A 25,475-nucleotide genomic window follows, 5' to 3' on the forward strand; every position below is an offset into this window, starting at 1 on the left:
AGGAGCTAGAATATTCTCTAGCTCTATCTATGTTGTTGCAAATGACAAAATTTCATTCCTTTTTTATGCCTAAAATAATATTCCAGTGTGTGTACGTATGTCTCACATCTTTATCCATGCATCTATTGATGGATACTTGGGCTGCTTCCATAATTTGGCTTTTGTAAATAATGCTGCAATAATCATAAGAGTGCGTACATCCTTTGGAATTAATATTTTTGTATTCTTTGGGTAAATATGCAGTAGTGGAATTACTGGATCATATGGTAATTCTACTTCTAATTATTTGAGGAAATTCTATACTGTCTTCAACCAGTTTGTGTTCCCACCAACAGTGCACGAGGGCTCCTGTATCTCCATAGCCTTGCCAATACCTGTTTCTTGAGTTATTTTAGCCATTCTGGTCAAAGTGTGAGGTGATATCTCATTGTGGTTTTGATTTGCATTTCCCTGATGATGAGTGATGTTGAGGATCTTATGCGTCCACTGGCCATCTGCATATCTTCTTTGGAGAAATGTCTGTTCATGTCTTTTGTCCATTTTTTAATTGAATTATTTGGGGTTATTTTTATGTTGGGTTGTATCAGTTCTTTATATATTTTGGATACTAATGTTTTATTGGATATATCATTTGCAAATGTCTTCACCCATTCGGTAAGTTGTCTTCAGTTTTTTGATAGTTTACTATACAGAGCTTTTTAATTATTATTTTTTTTAACTTTTTAAAAGATTTTATTTATTATTTGAGAGAGAGAGAGAGTGAGAGACAGTACGAGCAAGGTGAACAGCAGAGGGAGGAACAGAGGGAGAAGAAGCAGGCTCTCCACCAAGCAGGGAGCCCCATGCAAGGCGCCCCTATTTTAGCCATGTTTTCATATATTTCTTTTAAATTAAAAAAAAAAAAAATCTAATCTTCCTAAAGAAAAACAAAACCTTTGTTTTAGGTTTCTTAACATTTGTTAAGAAAAAACAACGGGCGTTGGGGGGGTGGCACCTGGATGGCTCAGTTGGTTAAGCAGTTTTTTGTGTTTTTTTTTTTAAGATTTATCTATCTTTTGACAGACAGAAATCACAAGGAGGCAGAGAGGCAGGCAGAGAGAGAGGAGGAAGCAGGCTCCCCGCTGAGAGAGAGCCCGATGTGGGGCTCGATCCCAGGACCCTGGGATCATGACCCAAGCCGAAGGCAGAGGCCTTAACCCACTGAGCCACCTAGGCGCCCCAGTTAAGCAGTTATTAAGCAGTTAAATGTCTGCCTTCAGCTCAGGCATGATCCCAGGGCCCTCAGCTGGAGGCCCCTGTCAGGCTTTCTGCTCAGTGGGAATGTGATTCTCCCTTTCCCTGCTGCTCCCCCGCTTGTACTTTCTGTCAAATAATAAATAAAATTAAAAACAAAAAAGAAAAACCCTTTAAAAAAAACAACAACAGGGAGTGCCTGGATGGCTCAGTAGGTTAGGTGTCTGCCTTCAGCTCAGGTCATTATCCCAGCATCCTGGGATGGAGCCCCACATGGGGGTTCTCTGCTCAACAAGGAGTTGCTTCTCCCTCTCTCCCTCTGCCCACTCATGCTTCCTTTTCTCTCTCTATCTCTGAAATAGATAATAAAATTGGGGAGCCTGGGTGGCTCAGCTGGTTAAGCATCTGCCTTCAGCTCAGGTCATGATCTCTAGGTCCTGGGATTGAGCCCTGCATCGGGCTCCCTGCTCAGCAGGGAGTCTGTGTCTCCCTCTCTCTCTGTAGTTCCCCCTGGTTATCCGCTCTCTCTCTGTGTCAAATAAATAAAATCTTTAAAAATAATAACAAATAATAATAAAAATTTTTTTAAAAAGAAACAACAGGTTTAAAAAAAAAGAAAAAGAAAAAAGAAACAACAGGCCCAAAATGGAGTCACTTGCACTAAGTTCATATCACCAGACCAACTCTTAATACTTAACCTAAATGCAGTTTCAACCTTCTTCAGGAATGTGCCCACTCTTTCTTTATCTCTTCCCCCTTCTGGTTATAAAAGTCTTCCAGCACTCATTTCTACTTGCTAGATGGGATGCTGCCCAATGACGAGTTGTTGAAAAAGCCAACCCGATCTTCAAATTTTCTCAGTTGAATTTTGTTACACAGGGATATAAAAATCACCAAGGTTTGTTATTGTTTTTCAATATTCCTGAAAATAACTTAATGATTTCAGTGTAATTTTAAGCCCTAGAATGTAAGCAGAGAATTCTTAATAATTTTGCACTCTGAAATCTTGAAAACTAATTAGTGACTTTAAATGTTTACTTATTTTTGGAATGAAGGGGAGGTAAGAAATATTCTTCTGATAATCATATTTTACCCTTCACTCTAAGTATAAAACTATGAAGCCCTCTACAGGGCTAGATGTAGACTTCTACAAATCCTAACTATGGAAAAAGATTATGATGTCTTACATTGTTCAAACTAAAAAGAATATTACAATGTAAAATAAGTTTGAGGATATCCAACTAAGTTCTGATTTTCCTCACAATGACTATATTAATGCTTTTTCAAAATACCAAAACTCCCTGCTTTGCTGGGGACTTACGCAGGGGTATAGTCTACCTGTCAAGTAATCTAGCACTAACATTATTTTCTTGGTTTGAACTTTTCTCATTTCAACTAATCTATTTTTTATTTTTAAACTATTTATTTTTTACTTATGATCAAAATTGATCAAATCATCAAAAGAACTTATAAGTATGGACTCTAGAGTGAGCCTGATTGAGTTCAAATTAGACTCTACCTCTAACTAGCTGTGTGACCTTGAGCAAAGTACTTAACCTGGGTGTCAACTTCAGAATCTATGAGGGTTTTTATGAAGCTTAAGTGAGTTAATATATGAGTTAATATATGTAAATAAATGCTTAATATAATTCCCAACATAAACTAAATATTATATTTAAATGTTAGTTGTTATTATTCTCCCAGTCTTTTTCAAGCTATTCATTTTTTTAGAAGATTTTATTTATTTATTTGACAGAGAGAGATCACAAGTAGGCAGAGAGACAGGCAGAGAGAGAGGGGGAAACAGGCTCCCTGCTGAGCAGAGAGCCTGATGCTGGGCTCGATCCCGGAACCCTGAGATCATGACCTGAGCTGAAGGCAGATGCTTAACCAGCTGAGCCACCCAGGCTCCCCACTATTCATTTTTTCGATCCTTTCTTTTGTGAACCAAATCATTTGTCTGCTCTTTTTACCTGAATTCTTTCATTCTCAATCACTTCCTGCACATCAAGAATTCAAATTAAAAAAATTTTTTTAGGGGCGCCTGGGTGGCTTAGTAGGTTAAGCCACTGCCTTCGGCTCAGGTCATGATCTCCAGGTCCTGGGATCGAGCCCCACATCGGGCTCTCTGCTCGGCAAGGAGCCTGCTTCCTCCTCTCTCTCTGCCTGCCTCTCTGCCTCCTTGTGGTCTCTGTCTGTCAAATAAATAAAATCTTTAAAAAAAAATTTTTTTTTTAATATAAAAAGAAAAAAAACAATGAGGGACTACTGAAGAAGAATATGTAACAAAGTGGGAAGTCAGCTTGACTGCTGGTAATCAGACTGACATATATATCAGTCATCCACATGGTGACTGGGGTTTTTCAATTCATAAACATAGTGTCTCCCATTTTGGCCTTTTTTCTATAATCACATATCTCTTCCTTACTATTCTAACTAGCACTGCTTTACAGAGAGGCCAAAAAAGTCCTCCAAGTACAATTAAGGGAAATCAGAAACTACCTACCTCTGATAGTGGTGGTGATATTTTTCTTCTTCCCCCATTTTACAACCACAATCCAATACAGAAACCAGTATATCTTCACCTACCAGGAAGCAACAAGACTCAATCAAGTTGAGATGTGCCTGCAATTTTTGTGTATGTGCAAAACTTCTCTTTCCCTCCCTTAGTCAAGAAACTGAGGACTTGGGGCTGCCTGGGTGGCTGCCTGGCTCAGTGGGTTAAGCCTCTGCCTTCAGCTCAGGTCCTGATCTCAGGGTTCTGGAATCAAGTCCCACATCGGGCTCTCTGCTAGGCAGGGAGCCTGCCTCCTCCTCTCTCTCTCTCTACTTGTGATCTCTCTCTCGTCAAATAAATAAAATCTTAAAAAAAAAAAAAAGAAAGAAAGAAACTGAGGACTTAATGATGAATCCAGACTGACTGTGACTGCTTTTTCCCTAGATTCTCACCCTCTCATTGTCTCCATAGTATAGAATCCAGGAATTATGATAACCAAAAACATACTTTAATCAGCAGTTAGATTTTGCTGATTTGCAAAGCTTTGAAGAGCTCAACACTACCTCATTATCACTGTATAAAACACAAAAATCCTATGATAGCAAATTATATTTGTAACCATGATACTAAAGAAAGATAATTCTTGGTCATTAAAACTTCAGAGATTATATTCTGAAAATATGACAAATATGAATTTTTTTTAAATATAAATTTTTTGTTCTGCTCCAGCAAGAAGCATAAAGAACTTCTTAACAAAGGAACTAACACTATAAGGCAGAGGCAGTAGAGGGAAGATGAAAGAGGACTTCAACCACCCCCATTGTGACCTCAGTCTGCAGTTTCTAATTGCTTAAGTTCTTTCCAGCTTATCTCTTAACTCAGGCAAAAGACCAAGTGGACAGAGAATCCTGTGAGCATCTCTCAAGCAATAACAACGGCCCTGAGCCAGCGAGACCCCGTGGGATTGACATCACAACAATGATCGACCTAACCTTTACCGCCCACCTGCATGTATTCACCGACCTTTGTCCACAATTTCCTTATATCAACCTAGAAGTATTCTCAGCCCGTCAAGACAGTCTTTGAGATGTTAGTCCACTGTATTCCGGGTAATAGCGTCACAGAAATAAATTCCTTTCTTGTTCTACTACCATCCCCTCCTCTACCTCTGGATTTTATCCACAGCATGTGGCCAAACCTGGTCTGTTTGGGAACCCTGGAGTCAGGTGCTCTTGTACCCCTGAGCCCCAGCTACAGTTCTGGTGAGCCAGTCAGGAGCTATACTTCTGATTTCTCCAGCCCCCTAGGACTCCCCAGTAGAGAACAGTTAGCTGTGACAGTACCTCTCACCTCCCTGTGTTTCCTGAGCTAGTGGCTGTGATAGGTCTGAGTCAGCTACCTGCGGCTACTTGCTGCTGAAACCTGTTTCATTTCGAGGACTTTCTTTCTCAGTTGCCCAGAACTGGCACCAACTGTCTTAAGTGCATTTGGTGAAACAGAGAAATGAATTAGAAGTAGCAGGACCTAGAAATTTGGATCCTGGTAAGTTCCCCCCAATAAATGCCTATTGGACCCTGTATTTCCTTAGTTCCCTACTATTGGGTTCTTTCGAACCATCTTCATAACCTATTTGTTCAGGCTTGCGTAGCTTGGAGTTGTGGCAGAGGCCGATGAAATTTGCGAGGGTACTAATGGAAAGAGGAACAATGAGAAGTAAACAGGAAGCTAGGGTACATATTTGGCAGGATCTCTGTTGGAATTTGTACCTATGTGAGTGTATGTACCAGATGAGAAGTAATATTTCTATACCCTTTCAAAGCCTCCTAGAGAGAATATTGGCTGACTGGTCTACTTTTAATTATAAACCTATGACTGAGAAGAAAATGATATTCTAGTAACACCGCCTGGCCTATGTATATGTTAAGCTCAGAGGAAAGATGGCCACTGAAAGGCTCTCTTGAATTCCTTCCTCCCATTTGGTTGCCTCCAAATAGGGGGTTTTGGTTTGGTTTTCTTAGCTTTGTCTAGGAAGCCACCTGGTTCAGCGGGTGAAGCTCTGACTTTTGGGGAGAACCAAAAACTAAGAAGCCATTTGGTTCATTCAGTCAGTGAAACCCCTGACTTCTGGGGAAGAATGAATACTAATGGAGGTACTCTTGGTTTCGTTTAGTTTCATTTTGTTTCTTCTGTGTTCTTTCTGAACTTTTGCCTAGGAAGATAGGGAATACACCTTCTGCTCCCGAAGAAAGTCCATTAGGACATATTTTGAACAAATGGTGCAGAGGGCTGAAAAACAGCCAGAGAAAAAAAGCCTGGCTTGGCAAAAGGAAAGACAGGAGACAGAGATAAAGGAATGTTAGTCCAAACTTTCAATCTGTCTCTGGCCTTGCCAATGGCTCCCCTGTACCTCTGCCTCAGCCTCCCTCTCCTCCAGCTCCTGCACTACCACTGGCTAGCCAGCTCCTGTACCATCCTCAGCACCTCCAACACCATGGACTCCTGCTCCTCCTACCCTTGCTATCAAGGAGCAAAAGGCACCCCAAGCTGTTCGGCTACTTCCTCATGAGGTTCAAACTGAAGCACCTCCCAAATCAACATGAAGAGGCCCAGAGGTTCCCCTGGACTTAAACCACCCAGTTCAGATTTCCTCACTGGAGCCCCAGGTAAAACTGACAGCGGAGAACAAAATTGATTTTTTTTTTTAAAGATTTTATTTATTTGACAGACAGAGATCACAAGTAGGCAGAGAGGCAGGCAGAGAGAGAGAGGAAGGGAAGCAGGCTCTCCGCTGAGCAGAGAGCCCGATGCGGGGCTCGATCCCAGGACCCTGAGACCATGACCTGAGCCGAAGGCAGAGGCTTTAACCCACTGAGCCACCCAGGTGCCCCCAAAATTGATTTTTTAGAGGACGTGCAACATACTCAGTATCAAAGCTAACTCAAGATAGTTGGTTTAATTAAAATAAACGTGTCTTTAGAGTTATCAGTATTAAATATAAACTTCTATTCTATCAAGGTTTACTAAAATGTCAAATAAATTCATGTTATCTCTGTTGCAATTTGTCAGCAAAAAGATGACATAAAATGAAGATCAATTTTGTCTATCTCAAAATTTTCATAAGTTATTGTTAAGGACAAGTAGACTGAATAAATAAAATGGTACAAGGATGAGAATACACTTTTGTTGAGGGAAAAGAACATAATTTTGTCCTACAATGAGACTGTCCTACAAGAGACAATAAATTTCTCTTATTTAGAGAAAGAAAGCTTATGACTAAATCTGAATGTATAAAGGAAGCTGTAAGTATGTGAAGTAGAATCCTTGGAAAAGAATTTTAAGCATGTTCAGAACTGACTAAGATTGGAATGAATGAGTTTCTTTGTTTCTTTGGTTGGGGGATAGGAGGGTGAGGTGGGGAGGAGACAACGGGAGAAGGAAAGAGAATCTCAAACTGGCTTCACGCCCAACACAGAGCTGGATGCAGGGCTAAATATCCAACCATGAGATCATTACCCGAGCTGAAATCAAGAGTTGGAAGCTCAACCAACTGAGCCACACAGGCACCCCATGAATGAGTTTTAAAAGTATATTGGGTGGCGCCTGGGTGACTCAGTGGGTTAAAGCCTCTGCCCTCAACTCAGGTCACGATCCCAGGGTCCTGGGATCGAGCCCCACATCGGACTCTCTGCTCGGCGGGAAGCCTACTTCCGCCCCTCTCTCTCTGCCTGCCTCTCTGCCTACTAATGATCTCTGTCAAATAAATAAATAAAAATCTTTAAAAAAATTAATTAAAAATAAAGTATATTGGTAGGGGTGCCTGCCTGGCTCAGAGAGTAAATTCTGTGACTCTTGATCTCAGGGTTGTAAGCTCAAGCCCCATGTTGGGAATAGAGCTTCCTTTACAAAAGTAAATAAATAAAAATAAAATTAAAAAAATAAAAATACATTGGTGTAAAACTGAGATTTGGCTTTTTTTTCTCTGTTAAAAACACAAAGTTCTGCGGTAACTGGGTGGCTCAGTAGGTTAAGCAAATGCCTTCAGCTCAGGTCATGATCCCAGGGTCCTGGGATTGAGCCCCATGTCAGGCTCCCTGCTCAGCAGAAAGCCTGCTTCTCCCTCTCCCTCTGCTTGCTGCTCTGCCTGCTTGTGCTCTCTCTGAGGGTCTCTCTGTCAAATAAATAAATAAAATCTTCAAAAAAAAAAAAAAAAAGACAAAGTTTTCTTAGATTGTTGGTCTGGTCTTGATAAGAAATTGTAAAAAAAAAAGTGTTTTCCTTTCCTTTATCTGCCCAGAAAAACCAGTTTCTATATTTTGTCATGATCAGGTCTTTGATTACTTAACAAAGTTAAAACTTCCTCAATATTAAAGGAGTTAAGTTTTGCTAATAACTATACAACCTTCTCTACAATCTTTTATTGCCACCTTAGTTAAGCAGATAATTAAAATTTTAGTTTTATAACAACCTATTATCTTGTTAAGGCAACTACTTTAAAACCTTCTGGTTTTGGGGCGCCTGGGTGGCTCAATGGGTTAAGCCACTGCCTTCGGCTCAGGTCATGATCTCAGGGTCCTGGGATCGAGTCCCGCATCGGGCTTTCTGCTCAGGAAGGAGCCTGCTTCCTCCTCTCTCTGCCTGCCTGTCTGCTTACTTGTGATCTCTCTGTCAAATAAATAAATAAAATCTTAAAAAAAAAAAAAAACCTTCTGGTTTTGGGGTGTCTGGCTGGTTCAGTTGGAGGCAGGATTGGGAGTTCAAGCCACACATTGAATGTAGAGATTACTTAATCCCAGGATTGGGAGTTCCTAGGATTAGGAGTTCAAGCCGCACATTGAATGTAGAGATTACTTAAATTTTTAAAAAGGTAGGGGGGAATGCCTGGGTGACACAGTCAGTAAGCGTCCAACTTTTAGTTTTCGCTCAGATCATGATCTCAGGGTTGTGACACTGAGCCCCACATCAGGCTTTGCACTCAGCAAAGTCTGCTTAGGATTCTCTCCCACTCTTTCTGCCCCTCCTACTCATGCTCACACTCGCACTCTCAAATAAATAAATAAATACTTTTAAAAAACCCAAACAAACGACCTTCTGGGGTTTTTAACAAACTTCCCAAGATTCAAATTCTAAATGAAGGTGTTTTGACTAATTGGGCTCGTTTATTTGGCATGTTGGGTTACAGAGGAAGCGCTGTCAAACAAATGGTGATAACCTTCTTAGGTTACATTGTATGAGTAAATGCTGTAACTGTTCCAGAAGTTATATGAAATCTCTAAAGTTTTAACATGTCCTGGTATAAGGTCATCACTTGACATTCTAGTTACTGAAATGTTGTGTCACAGAAGTAACTTCATTTCCTTGTCAACTGCACTATAATGAACTGTCACCCAGTATTTCACCATATCCATCTTTTAGTCTTAAATAAAAGATTTCATTTATTTATTTGAGGGAGAGAGAGAGAGAGAGAGAGTACAAGCAGAGGGTGGGGCAGGGAGAGGGAGAAGCAGACTCCCATTTAAGCAGGGAGCCCGATGTGGGGCTCAATCCCAGGACCCCGGGATCATGATCCGAGCTGAAGGCAGACGCTGAACCAACTGAGCTACACAGACACTCCTAGTCTTTTGGTATTTATAATTATTGTTCTGATGCTCTTAAAAACATGTTTCATTTTCTTTTTTTTTTTTTTTAAGATTTATTTATTTAGGGCGCCTGGGTGGCTCAGTGGGTTAAGCCGCTGCCTTCGGCTCAGGTCATGATCTCAGGGTCCTGGGATCAAGTCCCACATCGGGCTCTCTGCTCAGCAGGGAGCCTGCTTCCCTCTCTCTCTCTCTCTCTGCCTGCCTCTCTGTCTACTTGTGATCTCTCTCTGTCAAATAAATAAATAAAATCTTTAAAAAATAAAATAAAATAAAATAAAATAATTAAAAAAAAGATTTATTTATTTATTTGACAGAGAGAGAGAGAGAGATCACAAGCAGGCAGAGAGGCAGGCAGAGAGAGAGGGGGATGCAGGCTCCCCGCTGAGCAGAGAGCCCAATATGGGGCTCGATCCCAGGATCCTGAGATCACGACCCGAGCCGAAGGCAGTGGCCCAACCCACTGAGCCACCCAGGTGCCCCAACATGTTTCATTTTCAAGGAGATTCATGAAAAGGACTTTCTGGCAAATACAGGTTTCTGACATCTTTGAAATCATAAAACTAAACTGGGTAAGAATTTCCAGCACTAATGGAAAAGCTACATTCAATCAGAACAAGAATTAGTAACAGGGACTAAATGAATTGAGAAAGATGATCATAGTCTTTATAACTCTTCTTCGAAACATAGCTGTTTCTAATGTTTGCTTCTCCAGATTTAAGGAAAATTTTTCTCTCAAAATATCTGACTTGGGACGCCTGGGTGGCTCAGTTGGTTAAGCAGCTGCCTTCGGCTCAGGTCATGATCCCAGCGTCCTGGGATCGAGTCCCACATTGGGCTCCTTGCTTGGCAGGGAGCCTGCTCTTCCCTCTGCCTCTGCCTGCCACTCTGTCTGCCTGTGCTCACTCTCGCTTCTCTCTCTATGACAAATAAATAAATAAAATCTTTAAAAAAAAAAAATCTGACTTACAGAAATACGATAAAATATTCCTTTGTGAACAAATTGAAACATTTATCTTTACTGCCTACCTGAACCCTCCAAAATTCATAAGCTTTCATTGAGTATTCTTTCTTTAAGGCAATGAAGAATCTGTTCTCCTTGTAACAGGACACCATTGGAAACATTGATTACTTTGTCAAGACTTTGACTGGAAGGTCATATTTAGAGAAAGACATGCATAGACTCAGATATGACCAAACAGTTTTAAAGAACTAAGGTTGACTTTATGGAGCCAACGGAGCCCCATGGAAATGCTGACCTGATCTTGCTAACAAAGTCCCAGCAATCTTACCTGGTGAGTAAAGAAGGTCACTCCCTGGTAGATGCAGGAACCTTGGGCTATTTTGGGGAACTTGAGAAGAATTCACTTAAATTTACAGGTACTGTAGGCAAATCTGATCACAAGAATTTGGCTTGGCTTCTGGCCTTGCAAGGTTACTAAAAGTTCAGTCTAAAACTCCTTGTAGGGGGGCGCCTGGATGGCTCAGTGGGCTAAGGCCTCTGCCTTTGGCTCAGGTCATGATCCCAGGGTCCTGGGATCGAGCCCCGCATCGGGCTCTCTGCTCAGCGGGGAGCCTGCTTCCATCTCTCTCTCTCTGCCTGCCTCTCAGCCTACTTGTGATCTCTGTCTGTCAAATAAATAAATAAAATCTTAAAAAAAAAAAAAATTCCTTGTAGGGGTGCCTGGCTGGCTCAGTTGGAATAGCATGCAACTCCTCATCTCAGGGTTATGAGTTTGAGCTCCCAGGTGGATGTAGAGATTACATAAATAAATACATAAATAAGTAAACAACGCATATATATATATATATATATATATACACACACACACACATAAATAAGTAAACATTATATATATATAATATATATACATATATATACACACACGCGCACACACACAAATAAAATAAAATTCCTTATACAAAGTTCCAGCAAAGCAGATTTAAAAGGACTACAGTCACAATCACTATTCTTGCTGTGCTTATATAAATAATTAGGCCAAGTTTGTTAAAACTGGACTTGTTTTACAAACAAATTGGTCTTTATTTGGTTATCTTTGTTGAAAATGAGGGTGATTTTATTTATTTTTTTTTATTTTTTAAAGATTTTATTTATTTATTTGACAGAGAGAAATCACAAGTAAGCAGAGAGGCAGGCAGAGAGAGAGGAGGAAGCAGGCTCCCTGCTGAGCAGAAAGCCCGATGTGGGGCTCGAACCCAGGACCTGGGATCATGACCTGAGCCGAAGGCAGCGGCTTAACCCACTGAGCCACCCAGGCGCCCCTTAATGAGGGTGATTTTAAAGAGAAAAATTATGTTTCAATAACACACCTTTGAGCATGTTAGACTCCAGTTCTGATTAACTTTCCTTGAATGCTATTATTTGCCTAAGCTAGATATTTTGAGGTAAATGTCAGAGAAACTGCCACAATAGCCCATGTATAGACAATCTTCGTGCCTATTACTCTGTGAGAGTAATAAAAGGACCCCATGGACATAGAATTATTTGAACAGCTGGACAATGGGATGAACTCCCCAACAACTTTGTAATTCAGCTATCGCCTTGACCGATTCTGTATGGCTGGGATAGCAAAACTGATCCTTAAAAGCCAGAGCAGGAGCACCTGGGTGGCACAATAGGTTAAGCGTCCAACTCTGGTTTCAGCTCAGGTCATGATCTCAGAGTCATGAGATCGAGCCCTACATCAGGCTCTGTGCTTTGCATGGAGTCTGCTTGGGATTCTCTCTCCTTCTCCCTCTGCCACTCATGCTCTTTCTAAAATATATAAATGAATCTTTTAAAAAAATAGATATAAAATAAAAGCCAGAGCATATCCCACTCCATGGGGTTAGCTATGGAGTTATGGAAACAGTGGATGGCCCCACCTTCATTATAACTGGATTGGACAGTGCACTGAGGGACACCCATATCTCCCGGGATGAGTCATCTCCCACTTGCCAGCAATTCTTCCTAATTAGGATATTGTTAAAACTCGACATCAGGCAAAGAGGAGTTCTTGGTGATTTTATCCCTTAGCCATATTTGTCCTACGAGTCATCTCTATTGATGAAGAATTATAAAGAGAAGCTTTAGCTGGGGATACAGCAGCCACTCTTAAACAGAACGGGAATGGAGTCACCTTCCGAAATGATGAAACCACATGGATTCAAAACGTGGTCCTCCAAGGAGCACCTGGGCGGCTCAGTCAGTTAAAGTGTCTGCCTTCAACTCAGGTCGTGATCTCAGGGTCCTGGGATTAAGCCCCATGTTAGGCTCCCTGCGCAGTGGGAAGACTGCTTATACTTCTCTCTCTGCCCCTCCCCCACCACTTGGGTCACTTGTGTGCATGTGTGTGCTCTCTCTCTAATAAAATCTTTTTTAAAAATTGTTAAAAAAAAAAAAATAGTCCTCAAAACCTGAATGGCCCTTGATATCTTGACTGCAGCCCAAGGAGGCACCTGTGCTTTCATTAAAAGTGATTATATTCCTTGGGGTGCCTGGGTGGCTCAGTGGGTTAAGCCTCTGCCTTCAGCTCAGGTCATGATCTCAGGGTCCTGAGATGGAGCCCTGCACTGGGCTCTCACCTGGTAGCCTGCTTCTCCCTCTCTCTCTGCCTGCCTCTCTGCCTACTTGTGATCTCTCTGTCAATAAATATAAAAATCTTTAAAAAAAAAAAGTGTTTATATTCCAAATTACTTCAAAATTTTAACTAAAGCCTGGGATGCCTGGGTGGCTCAGTCGGTTAAGCGTCTGCCTTAGGCTCAGGTCATGATCCCAAGATCCTGGGATTAAGTACGGCATCAGGCTCCTTGCTTAGCGGGGAGACTGCTTCTCCCTCTGCCTGCCACTCCTCTGCTTGGGCTCTCTATTTCTCTGTCTCAGATAAGTAAATAAATAAAACCTTTTAAAGAAATAATGTAACTAAAGCCAGGAAAGATGTAAACAAAACATCACTGCTATAGGTGCCCTGGCTCTAGATCCTTTTAACAACTGGCTAAATTTGATTCCTCCCCAATGGAAATATACCCTGCTAAGCATCGCTATATTTCTTGTTCTTTTTCTTTTTAGTTGTTAAAATTTGACTTTTTGTATTTGTCAAACAGGAACCTGTGCCATTCGAACAAGCTTAGAGATGCTCTTACTATTTCAGGAGGGACTTAAGAAATGAAGCTCTCGGGGCGCCTGGGTGGCTCAGTGGGTTGGGGCCTCTGCCGGCAGCTCAGGTCATGATCCCAGGGTCCTGGGATCGAGCCCCACATCGGGTTCTCTGCTCGGCGGGGAGCCTGCTTCCCCTCTCTCTCTGCCTGCCTCTCTGCTTACTTGTGACCTCTGTCAAATAAATAAATAAAATCTTAAAAAAAAAAAAAGAAGAAGAAGCTCTCCTACCCTGTCAGAGTCATTCCAAAATCCTACACTGTCTCCATCAGTAGGAAATAGCTACAGAAGAAATGACTGTCATCCCTTTTTCCTTCCATAGAAAAGGAATGGTGTTTTGGTGCTGGGGATTTGAAAAGACTTCAACTACTTCCATTTTGACCTCAGTTTGTGCTTTCTCATTGCTTAAGTTCTCCTTTCCAGCTTATCTCTTAACTCAGGCAAAAGACACTGCAAGCAAACATCCCATGATGGGCAGAAAACCACCCCTCAAGCAATGACAAGTGCCTTGACACCAGCATGACCCAGCATGACTGATGCCAAGACAATTACTGACCTGACCTGTACTGCCCACCTGCATGTACTTACTGACCTTTGTTCCACATTTTCCTTATATAAACCTAGAAGTATTTTCACCACTTTGGAGCGGTCTTTGGGACATTAGTCCATTGTCTTCTGGGTGGTGGTCACTGAAATACATTTCTTTCCCGTTTCACCACCACCCAGTCTCTGTTCTTTGGATTTTATCAGTGGCACGTGGCCAAACCTGGTCTGTTTGGGACCCGTGGAACCAGGTGCTCTTGAACCCCTGCCCCAGTTTCAAAGAGAGGAAAAGATATTAGAAATTGGATAATAAAGGATTGAAGCAAAGGAGCATATACAGACCCTCATCAATTAATCTCCTTCCTCTCCAACTTCTCAATGAATATGGAAGGAGATTTCAGTTTTCAAAGATGGCTTCCCTCCCTAGCTCACTAACTTCCTTCCCACCTGAGGCTACCACAGGAGGAGCAGCATCCAGACTTCATGTACACATCCAAAGAGATCAAAGTTCAATGAAAAAAATGCATGGATTAGAAATGAATACTTTAGGGGCGCCTGGGTGGCTCAGTGGGTTAAGTCTCTGCCTTCAGTTCAGGTCGTGATCCCAGGGTCCTGGGATCGAGTCCCGCATTGGGCTCTCTGCTCAGTGGGGAGCCTGCTTCCTCCTCTTTTTCTCTGCCTGCCTCTCTGCTTACTTGTGATCTCTGTCTCTCAAATAAATAAATAAAATCTTAAAAAAAAAAAGAAATGAATACTTTAGACAAAGAAAGGGCTCTATGCATCATATTTACAAAAGATAAGCCATGAAGCTAAAGAAATTGGTCTAGAGTAGATGTCCAAGAAAGTTTAATTCTACTGTATCCTATATTTTGGAACTACATCATTGCTTCAAGCCTGATGATTAAGGTTCAGTTCTAAATAACTAATAACCTGTCTATCATTATGTGCAACCTCTGAATCTTAGACTTCTAGGGAGAAATAATTCAACTATGACATTTAGGAGCCACATCGGTGGTCATTATTATCCAAAATGAGTAACCACGTGTGACTGCAGATACCTTAGTACAATAGTCTCCTGTGGAAATCAGATGTTTCAGTAACTGCATGATGTTAAGTCAAAGAGCCAAAGGGGTAGAAAGCAGAGGTCTGAACATTATGTCCATCCCATACACGGATTAGGCCTCAAATACATTAACCAAAGAAAGTAAGTTCTTTCTATCTATCTATCTATCTATCTATCTATCTATTTATTTATTTGACAGATGGCGTAAGTAGGCAGAGAGGCAGTCAGAGAGAGAGGAGGAAGCAGGCTCCCTGCTGTACAGAGAGCCCGATGTGGGGCTCGATCCCAGGACCCCGGGATCATGACCTGAGCCGGAGGCAGAGGTTTCAACCCACTGAGCCACCCAGGTGCCCCAAGAAAGTAAGTTCTGAAATCAAGGGTTGTACTACCAGCTCAGAAGAGTAATTTCTCCAAAAATATAGGAAGCTTGTTGCTTCTGGACTTGGGATAAGGGCTCAAGGGGGAATACCATTCCCTTTTAAATATTAAGGTCTGGGGAAAGTGCCTCCAAGTCTCCTTGAGATTCTCAAAACTACAGTGTGCAATCTGTTCTAATAATAACAACCTGTTCTATTAAAAACCTAATAACAGCACCATACATCCATTCTCACTCCTGACATCCAGCCTCTGTCCTGATTGGTTGCTACACATGCTATCCTGATTGTTAAATATTTTGAATATAAAAAAAAATATTTTGAATATCACCTTTATTTAAACTAAAATTTTCCCTGTGTTACAAATGAGACAGAAAAAGGAACAAGTAATTCAGGTGGCTGGCTCAAGACCATGTAACGAGTCACTGCCATAGGAGATTTAATAACATCCTCTAATATCTAAGGAGGACCTCTGATATATATATATTTTTAAGATTTTATTTATTTGAGAGAGAGCAAGAGTGAGAGAGCACAAGTAGGAGGAGTGGCAGAGAAAGCAGCAGAAGCAGGCTCCCTCCTGAGCGGGGAAGCCAGATACAGGATTTGATCCCAGGATCCGGAAATCATGACCTGGGCCGAAGGCAGTCGATTAAGTGACTGAGACACCCAGGTGCCCCAGGAGGATCTAAGATCTTTCAGAATATTTTCAAAGCAATTCTTTGACCTTCAGAACAATTCAGAAAGAGAGAGTTGGACAAACACAAGCTCCACATTAACAAATGGAATGTGAATTACGGAAAGTTTAAATGATCTGCTCATGGTCAATATAATGTAATAGAGGCCAGCCAAGATCCTGGAAGTGTTCTGTACATTTGACCTCCTAACCTTGAGCCAAAACACCAAACTGGAATAGTCCAGAGAAGGCAGCGAACAGAACTCAGCTTACCACTTCTAGTTTCTAACTCTTCCCTCTTTTTTCTCTATCCCATCACTCTTAGTTCAATAAGAACTGGCAGAGCAAGACTGATTTTAAACAACTGAAATATACGGAAGGAAAGAAGACTCTTCTTAAATACAAACCTTGATTCTCAGTCCCTAGTTTTTCCTTTTTCTGGTTGACTAAGGTTCCTCATGTACTGGATTTTAATTGTAAGATGAGGGACATGCTGAAGTTCAAAAAAGCTTTAAAATAAGCTCAGTTGAAATGATTGTGAAAAACACACCACTTTTTATCTTGGCAAATATAAAAATTTCCAAACTTACATTCAAAGGCCACCAAAGGTACAGGAGCAAAGATACCTGATATAAAGAAACTAGAACATTCATTCCAACTATTTACAATCATAGGAACAAAATGTAAACTGTAATTACTCAAACATGGTAATAAAAATATAATCATTAAATAATGGAAGCACTAGTCTTATGTGTAATTGCTAGCATTTTAAAAAACTTTTAAAAAACTTTTTTCTCTAAAAATTAAAATTTATAATCAAAGTTCCTTTTGGTTATTATTATTTTCTAGTATGTACTGAAAACGTGATGTTAACATGTCTTTCATTTCAGAAAAATGAAACTAGAAATACCCTTTGAATGAATAATGCTATTCAATAATCAAATGCCGTGAAAAGACAGCAACACAAAGTCTTCAGGATTTAACTCATATTCATAATCCAACTTAATCTTTCTTTCAAGCTTCAAAGAAAAACTTTTGATCAGTCACTTGAAAAGCTGAATTTAAAAGACAGAAAATTTAAAAAGTAATGTATAATGTTATACATCATATGTTGTAATTTAGGGGTGCCAGAGTGGCTCAGTTGGTTAAGCGTCGGCCTTCAGCTCAGGTCTTGATCTCAGGGTCCTGGTACAGAGCTCCACATCGGGCTCCCCGTTCAGAGGGAAATCTGCTTCTCTCTCTCCCTCTCCCTTTCCCCCTCTCCTTGCTTGTGCTCTCTCCCTCTCAACTAAATAGAATTCTCTAAAAAATTTTTATAATGTAGAATCTTATTAAAATTTCTCTTCCATAAAATGAAGACAATCATAGCATTTTCCACACTGTATTTTTCTGTGGACTACATGTCAAGTGCCTTAAGATTACATGTCAAGTGCTCAGGTCTATATATGATTCATAGCAAGTAATCAATACTTGTTACTAATGTTCCTCACTAGCACTATCATGCCAGTATAACATACTGAAATATTTCTATACCAGTTGGCCAACAGCTGTTGTTCCAACTCTAATATCCCTACCATGGCTCTGGTAGCCCTCTAGGCCTACCAAAACTCCCACCACCACTACTACCACATACTACTCATGCATCAATCACTAGCAAGTTAACTGTAGGCTTTCAGAACCAGTCCTAATTATTAGGACCTCTACAGTTGTATTGCTAAATCTTTTGAATATTATTCCTGGTCATTTTTACTACTTACTGTACTTAGATCAGCCATCAAGGAGTCAAGAAAAGCTAAATAAGAGGCACCTGGGTGGCTCAGTGGGTTAAGCCTCTGCCTTCAGCTCAGATCATGATCCCAGGTCCTTGGATCGAGGCCTGCATCGGGCTCTCCGCTCAGCAGGGAGCCTGCTTCCCTCTCTCTCTCTCTCTCTGCCTGCCTCTCTGCCTACTTGTGATCTCTGTCTGTGAAATAAATAAATAAAATCTTAAAAAAAAAACAACTTTGTTGCTAAATATCATTGTATACATCTTCACTTTCTCTCTTAAATAAAATTGCTGAGGGAGGATATGGGGTAACTGGGTGATAGGCATTACAGAGGGCACATGATGTAATGAGCACTGGGTATGTAATGACTGGTAAATGACTGAAGTCTACCTCTAAAACTAATAATTCACTATATGCTAATTAAATTTAAATAAATTAAAATTAAATTTAAGAGTAAATAAAAATAAAATTACTGAACTTAGTATATGATAGAGGTGGTACTTAGAGTCAGAAAAAAAGGTAAGTTATTGAGTAAGTACTGTTGGCATCAGTGACTAGTCATTTGGAGAAAAATTTTATTCAATCCCTACTTCATTCTTTATATAAAAATAAATATTAAAAAGATCAACATAAAAAAAAATCATCAAAAGGGACGCCTGGGTGGCTCAGTTGGTTGGACAACTGCCTTCGGCTCAGGTCATGATCCCGGAGTCCCGGGATCGAGTCCCGCATCGGGTTCCCAGCTCCAAGGGGAGTCTGCTTCTTCCTCTGACCTTCTCCTCGCTCGTGCTCTCTCTCACTGCCTCTCTCTCAAATAAATAAATAAAATCTTTAAAAAAAAAAATCATCAATATTGTTGGGGTCTGTTATCAAAGGAATGAGACTGAGACAAAGTAAAAGTTATGCAAAGCCTTATTCTATGCCAAGCATTAGAAGTCAGACTGACTGGCCAGGGCCGCCTCCGAAGAGAGCGGCCGCCTCCGAAGAGAGTGACCCCCTCCCAATCTCACAGGCTGGTTTTATAGGGCATAACCGCAGACCCAAGGTACGCGTCTTCTATTGTTAAGGCGTTTACTCCCGGTATCCATACCCGGAACCATACCAGGAACTACTGGGGCGTTTATTCCCGGAATGAAGTCCGTGGATGTAAACAACAATATGGCTACCTAGGCAATATGGAGTTGCTCTGGCTAAGCAGGCCCTAATAGTTAAACAGGTTTTAACTTTAAATCAGGCCTAACAAATATAAAAAAAGTTTTAAGAATAAATAAACTTGGGGCGCCTGGGTGGCTCAGTGGGTTAAAGCCTCTGCCTTCGGCTCAGGTCATGATCCCAGGGTCCTGGGACTGAGTCCCACATCGGGCTCCCTGCTCAGCAGGGAGCCCGCTTCCCCCTCTTACTCTCTCTGCCTGCCTCTCAGCCTACTTGTGATCTCTGTCTGTCAAATAAATAAATAAAATCTTAAAAAAAAAAAGAAAACATAAAATGTTTTTACCTTAGAATGAAGAAGGCATTTTTTTTTTATTCATTTGCCACCTGCCTCTCTGCCTACTTGTGATCTCTCTCTCTCAAATAAATAAATATTTTTTTTAAAGCATATATAAGAAACTGCTAATATTGATTGCTTCTAGGAAGTGGAACTATTTTCTTTGTAGAGGAGCATGTATTATTATTATTATTATAGTCATTATTTTTTTCAATGTTTGAAAGAAAAAAAATAAACATTTCCAGAAGTAGAATTCTCAAAGGGAATGTACATTGTTCACGTGGTTGTACATTTAAATTTCCTTACCTTTTCCTTTATTTTTTTTTTAAGATTTTATTCATTTGACAGAGAGAGAGAACACAAGCAGGTGGAGCGGGGGTTGGGGGTTGGAAGCAACCTTCCCGCAGAGCAGGGAGCCGGATGTGGAGCTCAATCCCATGACTCCGGGATCATGACTACAGCTGAAGGCAGACGCTCAATGACTGAGCGAGCCACCTAGCAGCCTCTCCTTACCTTTTTGTCCTGTAGAAAAATTTTTTATTAGTTTGGATATTAATTCTTTCTTTAATAATTGAGTGTAGGAAGATGACAAATGTGTGCTACTTAATCAATGTCACAAATATTACCTAAACCAAATTAAGCATTTTAGTAGAAAATTAATTTGTCAGAAATAAAATACACCCAGGCACTTGGGTGGCTCAGTTGGTTAAGCAACTGCCTTCGACTCAGGTCATGATCCCAGAGGCCTGGGATCAAGTTCTGCATGGGCTCCCTGCTCAGCGGGAAGTCTGCTTCTGCTTCTCCCTCTCACTCTCCCCAACCCCTGCTGTGCTCTCTCTCTCAAATAAAAAAACTATTTAAAAAAATAATAATAAATAAAAAGAAAGAGAGAAAAGAAGAAAGAAAGAAAATACATCCCTCCTCTTACCTGCCATGGATCCAGCCATTAATCTGTGCACATGACCGGAAACTCCCAGCTTTGTAGTAATTAACTAGAAATCAAAAACATCAAATTAAATGGAATATTTTTAAGTACTTCTCATTTTGCTGTTTCATAATGAAATCCATTATGAAATCCACTAAGAAGAAAATTAGTGTTAAACATAAGTGAAACGAGTGCAAGTGTATAAAGGTAAGCAGAGTTACAGCACCTGGTGAGCAGGTCAGGTATTTCCTCCGTAGCCTTCTGCTCTAGTTCTGCACATTTAAAATCCTAACTTAGAATTGCCAAATACACTATGTTGCACATTGATGACCACATATACTTAAAGAGTGAGTGGCAGTAGTACAAATAAAATGCTACTACAGGCAATGAAGTCTTAATATACTGATGACATCAGTTCTGACTGATGAGCTTTAGAATGTTGTTCCCATTCTATTGCTTACATTTCTTTTGAAGATACTCTATGAAATTTCACATACTTCACCATTTTCTGTGTTAAGATGTTTGAGAAGATAAACTTTCAGTCCAACAGAGAAGTGAAAGTCAATGAGTAGGATGGGAAATGCTAACTGATAAGCATTACTCAAAAACAGACTTTCACCATAGGATTTCACTATTTTATTTAGTAAGAAAATCCAAAGCCACAATGTTCCTTTCCCACAATAGAGAAACAAAAGGCACATTAGAAAGCTATTAATATTTAATGGATTTATTAATAACTTAGAGTATATTCTGGCTCTTCTTCATAAGTGTGTACATAAACAATTTGCTCAAAAATGGGACACCTGGGTGGCTCAGTTGGTTAAGCGGCTGCCTTCGGCTCAGGTCATGATCCCAGCATCCTGGGATCGAGTCCCGCATCGGGCTCCTTGCTCAGCGGGGAGCCTGCTTCTCCCTCTGCCTCTGTCTGCCTGTGCTCACTCTGAGAAATAAATAAGTAAAATCTTTAAAAAAAAAAAAAAAAAAAAGACTAACAATTCCAGAATAGATAACTCCAAAACCAAGTTATATTTAAAAATTTAAACTACCACAAGTCTTTTTTTTTTTTAAAGATTTTATTTATTTATTTGACAGAGAGAGATCACAAGTAGACAGAGAGGCAGGCAGAGAGAGAGAGAGAGAGAGAGAGAGGGAAGCAGGCTCCCTGCTGAGCAGAGAGCCCGACGCGGGACTCGATCCCAGGACCCTGAGATCATGACCTGAGCCAAAGGCAGCGGCTTAACCCACTGAGCCACCCAGGTGCCCCTACCACAAGTCTTTATCCTTCAAAAAGGCATTACTTTACCCATTCACTCAAAGTAACATTAAAGGCCAAAGTAAATGCCTTGTCAACTAAGTATGATATTCAAGGACACAAAAAGAAAACAAGATAAAAATTCAAGTACCGTTTTATAATGCTCAAATGCCATAAACTGGATTGCACCATAGGGAAATATTCGAATCATCATTGCACCATTCCCTTTATATAATCCAAGGTATCCCTCCTTCTGGGGAACAGCACGCAATGCAGAAAATACTCCTATTTTTAGAAAAACATTTAGAAGAAAAATACTATTAAAACAGAGAAAACTAAATTCAAATTTTCATGACAATCATAGAAAAGATTACTATGCCATCATTCATGATATAATTTTGTGTGAGGAATTACATGAACAATAATATATGTTTAGCAGTTAAACCTACTTAAAATATATAAGTCCAAATTATACAAAAAATATCTCATGTAAAAATATAAAACATATTTTAGCAAAAACATAAAAACCCCCAGCCATACATTATAGTAAATTATATTACAATTATCATAAATTACAGCAATCTAAAAAATATTAACAGAAATATATTCAAGGACCAGACACTGCATTGTAGGTGATTAACTCTAAAAGGACAATGGAAGATTTCCCAGACTGACCTAGATACATGTGTGGTTTGTTTACATAAGGGAATTGCTAAATAAAAGAAACAAGTTTTATCTTTTAAAAAGATTGTATTTATTTATTTGAGAGAGAAAACATACTAGAGACAGAGTAAGCATGAGTGGGGGTCAGAGAGAGTGGGAGAAGCAGTCTCCCCACTGAGCAGGGAGCATGACACAGGGCTCGATCCCAAGACCCTGGGATCATGACCTGAGCTGAAGATAGATGCCCAACTAACTGAGCCACCCAGGTGCCCCAAAGAAATAAATTTTAAAAATTATTAAAACTATTTAAATTTGGGGGAAATTTTCCATTAGAACACTTTAATAAGGAAGATGATAAAGGCCTGAGTTCTAATCTTACATATTAACATATTATTTATTCTACTAATGTCAGTCACTACTCTTATTTGAAGCACAGACTTCTCATAAACAAATCACAGGGTGCCTGAGTGGCTCAGTGAGTTAAGCCTCTGCCTTCGGCTCAGGTCATGATCTCAGGGTCTTGGGATCGAGCCCCACATGGGGCTCTCTGCTCAGTAGGGAGCCTGCTTCTCCCTCTCTCTCTCTGCCTGCCTCTCTGCCTAATCGTGATCTCTGTCTATCAAATGCATAAAATAAATCTTAAAAAAAAAAACAACAGGGGCGCCTGGGTGGCTCAGTGGGTTAAAGCCTCTGCCTTCGGCTCAGGTCATGATCCCGGAGTCCTGGGATCAAGGCCCCGCATCGGGCTCTCTGCTCGGCAGGGAGCCTGCTTCCTCCTCTCTCTCTCTGCCTGCCTCTCTGCCTACTTGTGATTTCTGTCTGTCAAATAAATAATTTTATTCATTTATTTGACAGAGGGAGAGACAACGAGAGGGAGAATACAAACGAGGGGAGTGGGAGAGGGAGAAGCAGACTTCCTACTGAGCAAGGAGACAGATACCAGACTCAATCCCAGGAACCTGGAATCATGATCCTAGTCGAAGGCAGATGCTTAATGACTGAGCCACCCAGGCACCCCAGTTACCCTCAATCTTAAAAAAAAAAAAAAGGGTGGGGTATGTCTGGGCGGCTCAGTTGGTTAAGCATCTGTCTTCAACACAAGTCATGATCCCAACGTCCTGAGATGGAGTCCCATATTGGACACCTAGCTCAGTGGGGAGCCTGCTTCTCCCTCCACCTGCTGCTTCCCCTGCTTGTCCTCTCTTGCGCTTGCAATGTCTTTGGCAAATAAATAACTAAATAAATCTTTTTTTTTAAAAGATTTTATTCATTTATTTGACAGATAGAGGTCACAAGTAGGCAGACAGGCAGGCGGGGGATGGGGGGCACAGGCTCCCCACTGAGCAGAGACCCGATGCGGGGCTCAATCCCAGGATCCTGGGATCATGACCCGAGCCAAAGGCAGAGGTTTCAACCCACTGACCCACCCAAGCGCCCCTAAATAAATCTTTTTTTTTTTTTTTAAGATTTTATTTATTTATTTGACAGAGAGAGATCACAAGCAGGCAGAGAGGCAGGCAGAGAGACAGGAGGAAGCAGGCTCCTTGCTGAGCAGAGAGCCCGATGCGGGACTTGATCCCAGGACTCCGAGATCATGACCTGAGCCGAAGGCAGCAGCTTAACCCACTGAGCCACCCAGGCGCCACCCTAAATAAATCTTTAAAAAAAAAAAAAAGGAGGGGCTCCTGGCTGGCTCAGTCAGTTAAGTGTTTGCCTTCCGCTCAGTTCATGATCTCAGGGTCCTGGGATCAAGCCCCACCTCCAGCTCCAGGCTCAGTAGGAATTCTGCTTTTCTCTCTCCCTCTGCCTCTCCCCTCTGCTCCTGTTCTCTCTCTTTCTCAAAAAAATTAATAAAATTTTTTTAAATAAAAAAAGAATTTTATTTTATATATAGACATATAAATATGTACATATATCTGTATGTGTACATAGCTATGTGTATAATATGTACAAATTCTCCTAAAACACATGAATAATGAAACTAAATATACTCCTCCACACCCAAAAAAATTGCCAAAAGAGGGGGCAAAGGTTAAACTCTGCTTAATTTGATTCAAAAGTGTCTGTAACAATTTAAGAATAACCTAATTTAGGGGCGCCTGGGTGGCTCAGTGGGTTAAGCTGCTGCCTTTGGCTCAGGTCATGATCTCAGGGTCCTGGGATCGAGTCCCGCATTGGGCTCTCTGCTTAGCAGGGAGCCTGCCTCTCTCTCTTTCTCTCTCTCTGCCTGCCTCTCCGTCTACTTGTGATCTCTGTCAAATAAATAAATAAAATCTTAAAAAAAAAAAAAAAAGAATAACCTAATTTAGAACAATAGCTACCTAGTAGGGACAGGAAGGCCGATGATCAGAGAGAAGTAGAGGTTTCCTGCCTGTCAAATAAATAAATAAAATCTTAAAAAAATAAGAAGAAGAAGAATTAAGAGGGGTGCCTGGGTGGCTCAGTGGGTTAAGGCCTCTGCCTTCGGCTCAGGTCATGATCCCAGGGTCCTGGGATTGAGCCCCGCATCGGGCTCTCTGCTTGGCAGGGAGCCTGCTTCCTCCTCTCTCTCTCTCTGCCTGCCCCTCTGCCTACTTGTAATCTCTGCCTGTCAAATAAATAAATAAAATCTTAAAAAAAAAAAAAAAGAATTAGAGGTTTCAACTGTACCAGTAATGTTTACTTCTAAATCTCTGTGTGGGCCCACATATGTTACTACATTAGTCCTTTAAAACTCTTTAATTATCACAAATATTTTGTAAAGAAGGATTTTAACAGGAATTATTAGTAGAAGTGAAACAGGTATAGTACTTTCAAAAAAGGAAATCCAGAAAACAAAGTGGGAGAGGTTGCAAGAGAGAACAGAACTGAGACAGCGCAATAAACAAAAAGCATTATGATAGTGAGTGAAAAAAATCAATAACCACACACACACACACACACACACACACACACACACATCAGAATGACAAAAATTCCTCTATTAAAAGCCAAAGAATTAAATAAAAAAATGTAATAAAAAAATAAAAATCGTAGGGGCGCCTGAGTGGCTCAGTGGGTTAAGCCTCTGCCTTCGGCTCAGGTCACGATCTCAGAGTCCTGGGATCGAGTCCCGCATCGGGCTCTCTGCTCAGCAGGGAGCCTGTTTCCCCCCTCTTGCTCTGCCTGCCTCTCTGCCTACTTGTGATCTCCCTCTCTCTGTCAAATAAATAAAAAAATAATAATAAAATAA

General features: G+C 40.8%; 1 protein-coding gene across 2 annotated transcripts in view; it reads right to left on the reverse strand.

The window, feature by feature from the left end:
- The window catches only part of SLC25A16 (solute carrier family 25 member 16), a 49,085-nt gene that overhangs the window by 11,316 nt on the left and 12,294 nt on the right, over positions 1-25,475 (reverse strand). The window contains exons 3-4 of one of the 2 annotated variants that reach the window (XM_047702995.1): positions 21,753-21,886; positions 20,353-20,416 (exon numbers count right to left, since the gene is read on the reverse strand). In XM_047702995.1, coding sequence (XP_047558951.1) covers positions 20,353-20,416; positions 21,753-21,886 — 198 coding nt within the window. Of the gene's footprint in view, positions 1-10,655; positions 10,802-20,352; positions 20,417-21,752; positions 21,887-25,475 lie in introns of those variants that run through there. The other variant, XM_047702996.1, reaches the window with a different exon arrangement.

This window comes from Lutra lutra, chromosome 14, assembly GCF_902655055.1.
Source record: "Lutra lutra chromosome 14, mLutLut1.2, whole genome shotgun sequence".
Lineage (NCBI taxonomy): Eukaryota > Metazoa > Chordata > Mammalia > Carnivora > Mustelidae > Lutra > Lutra lutra.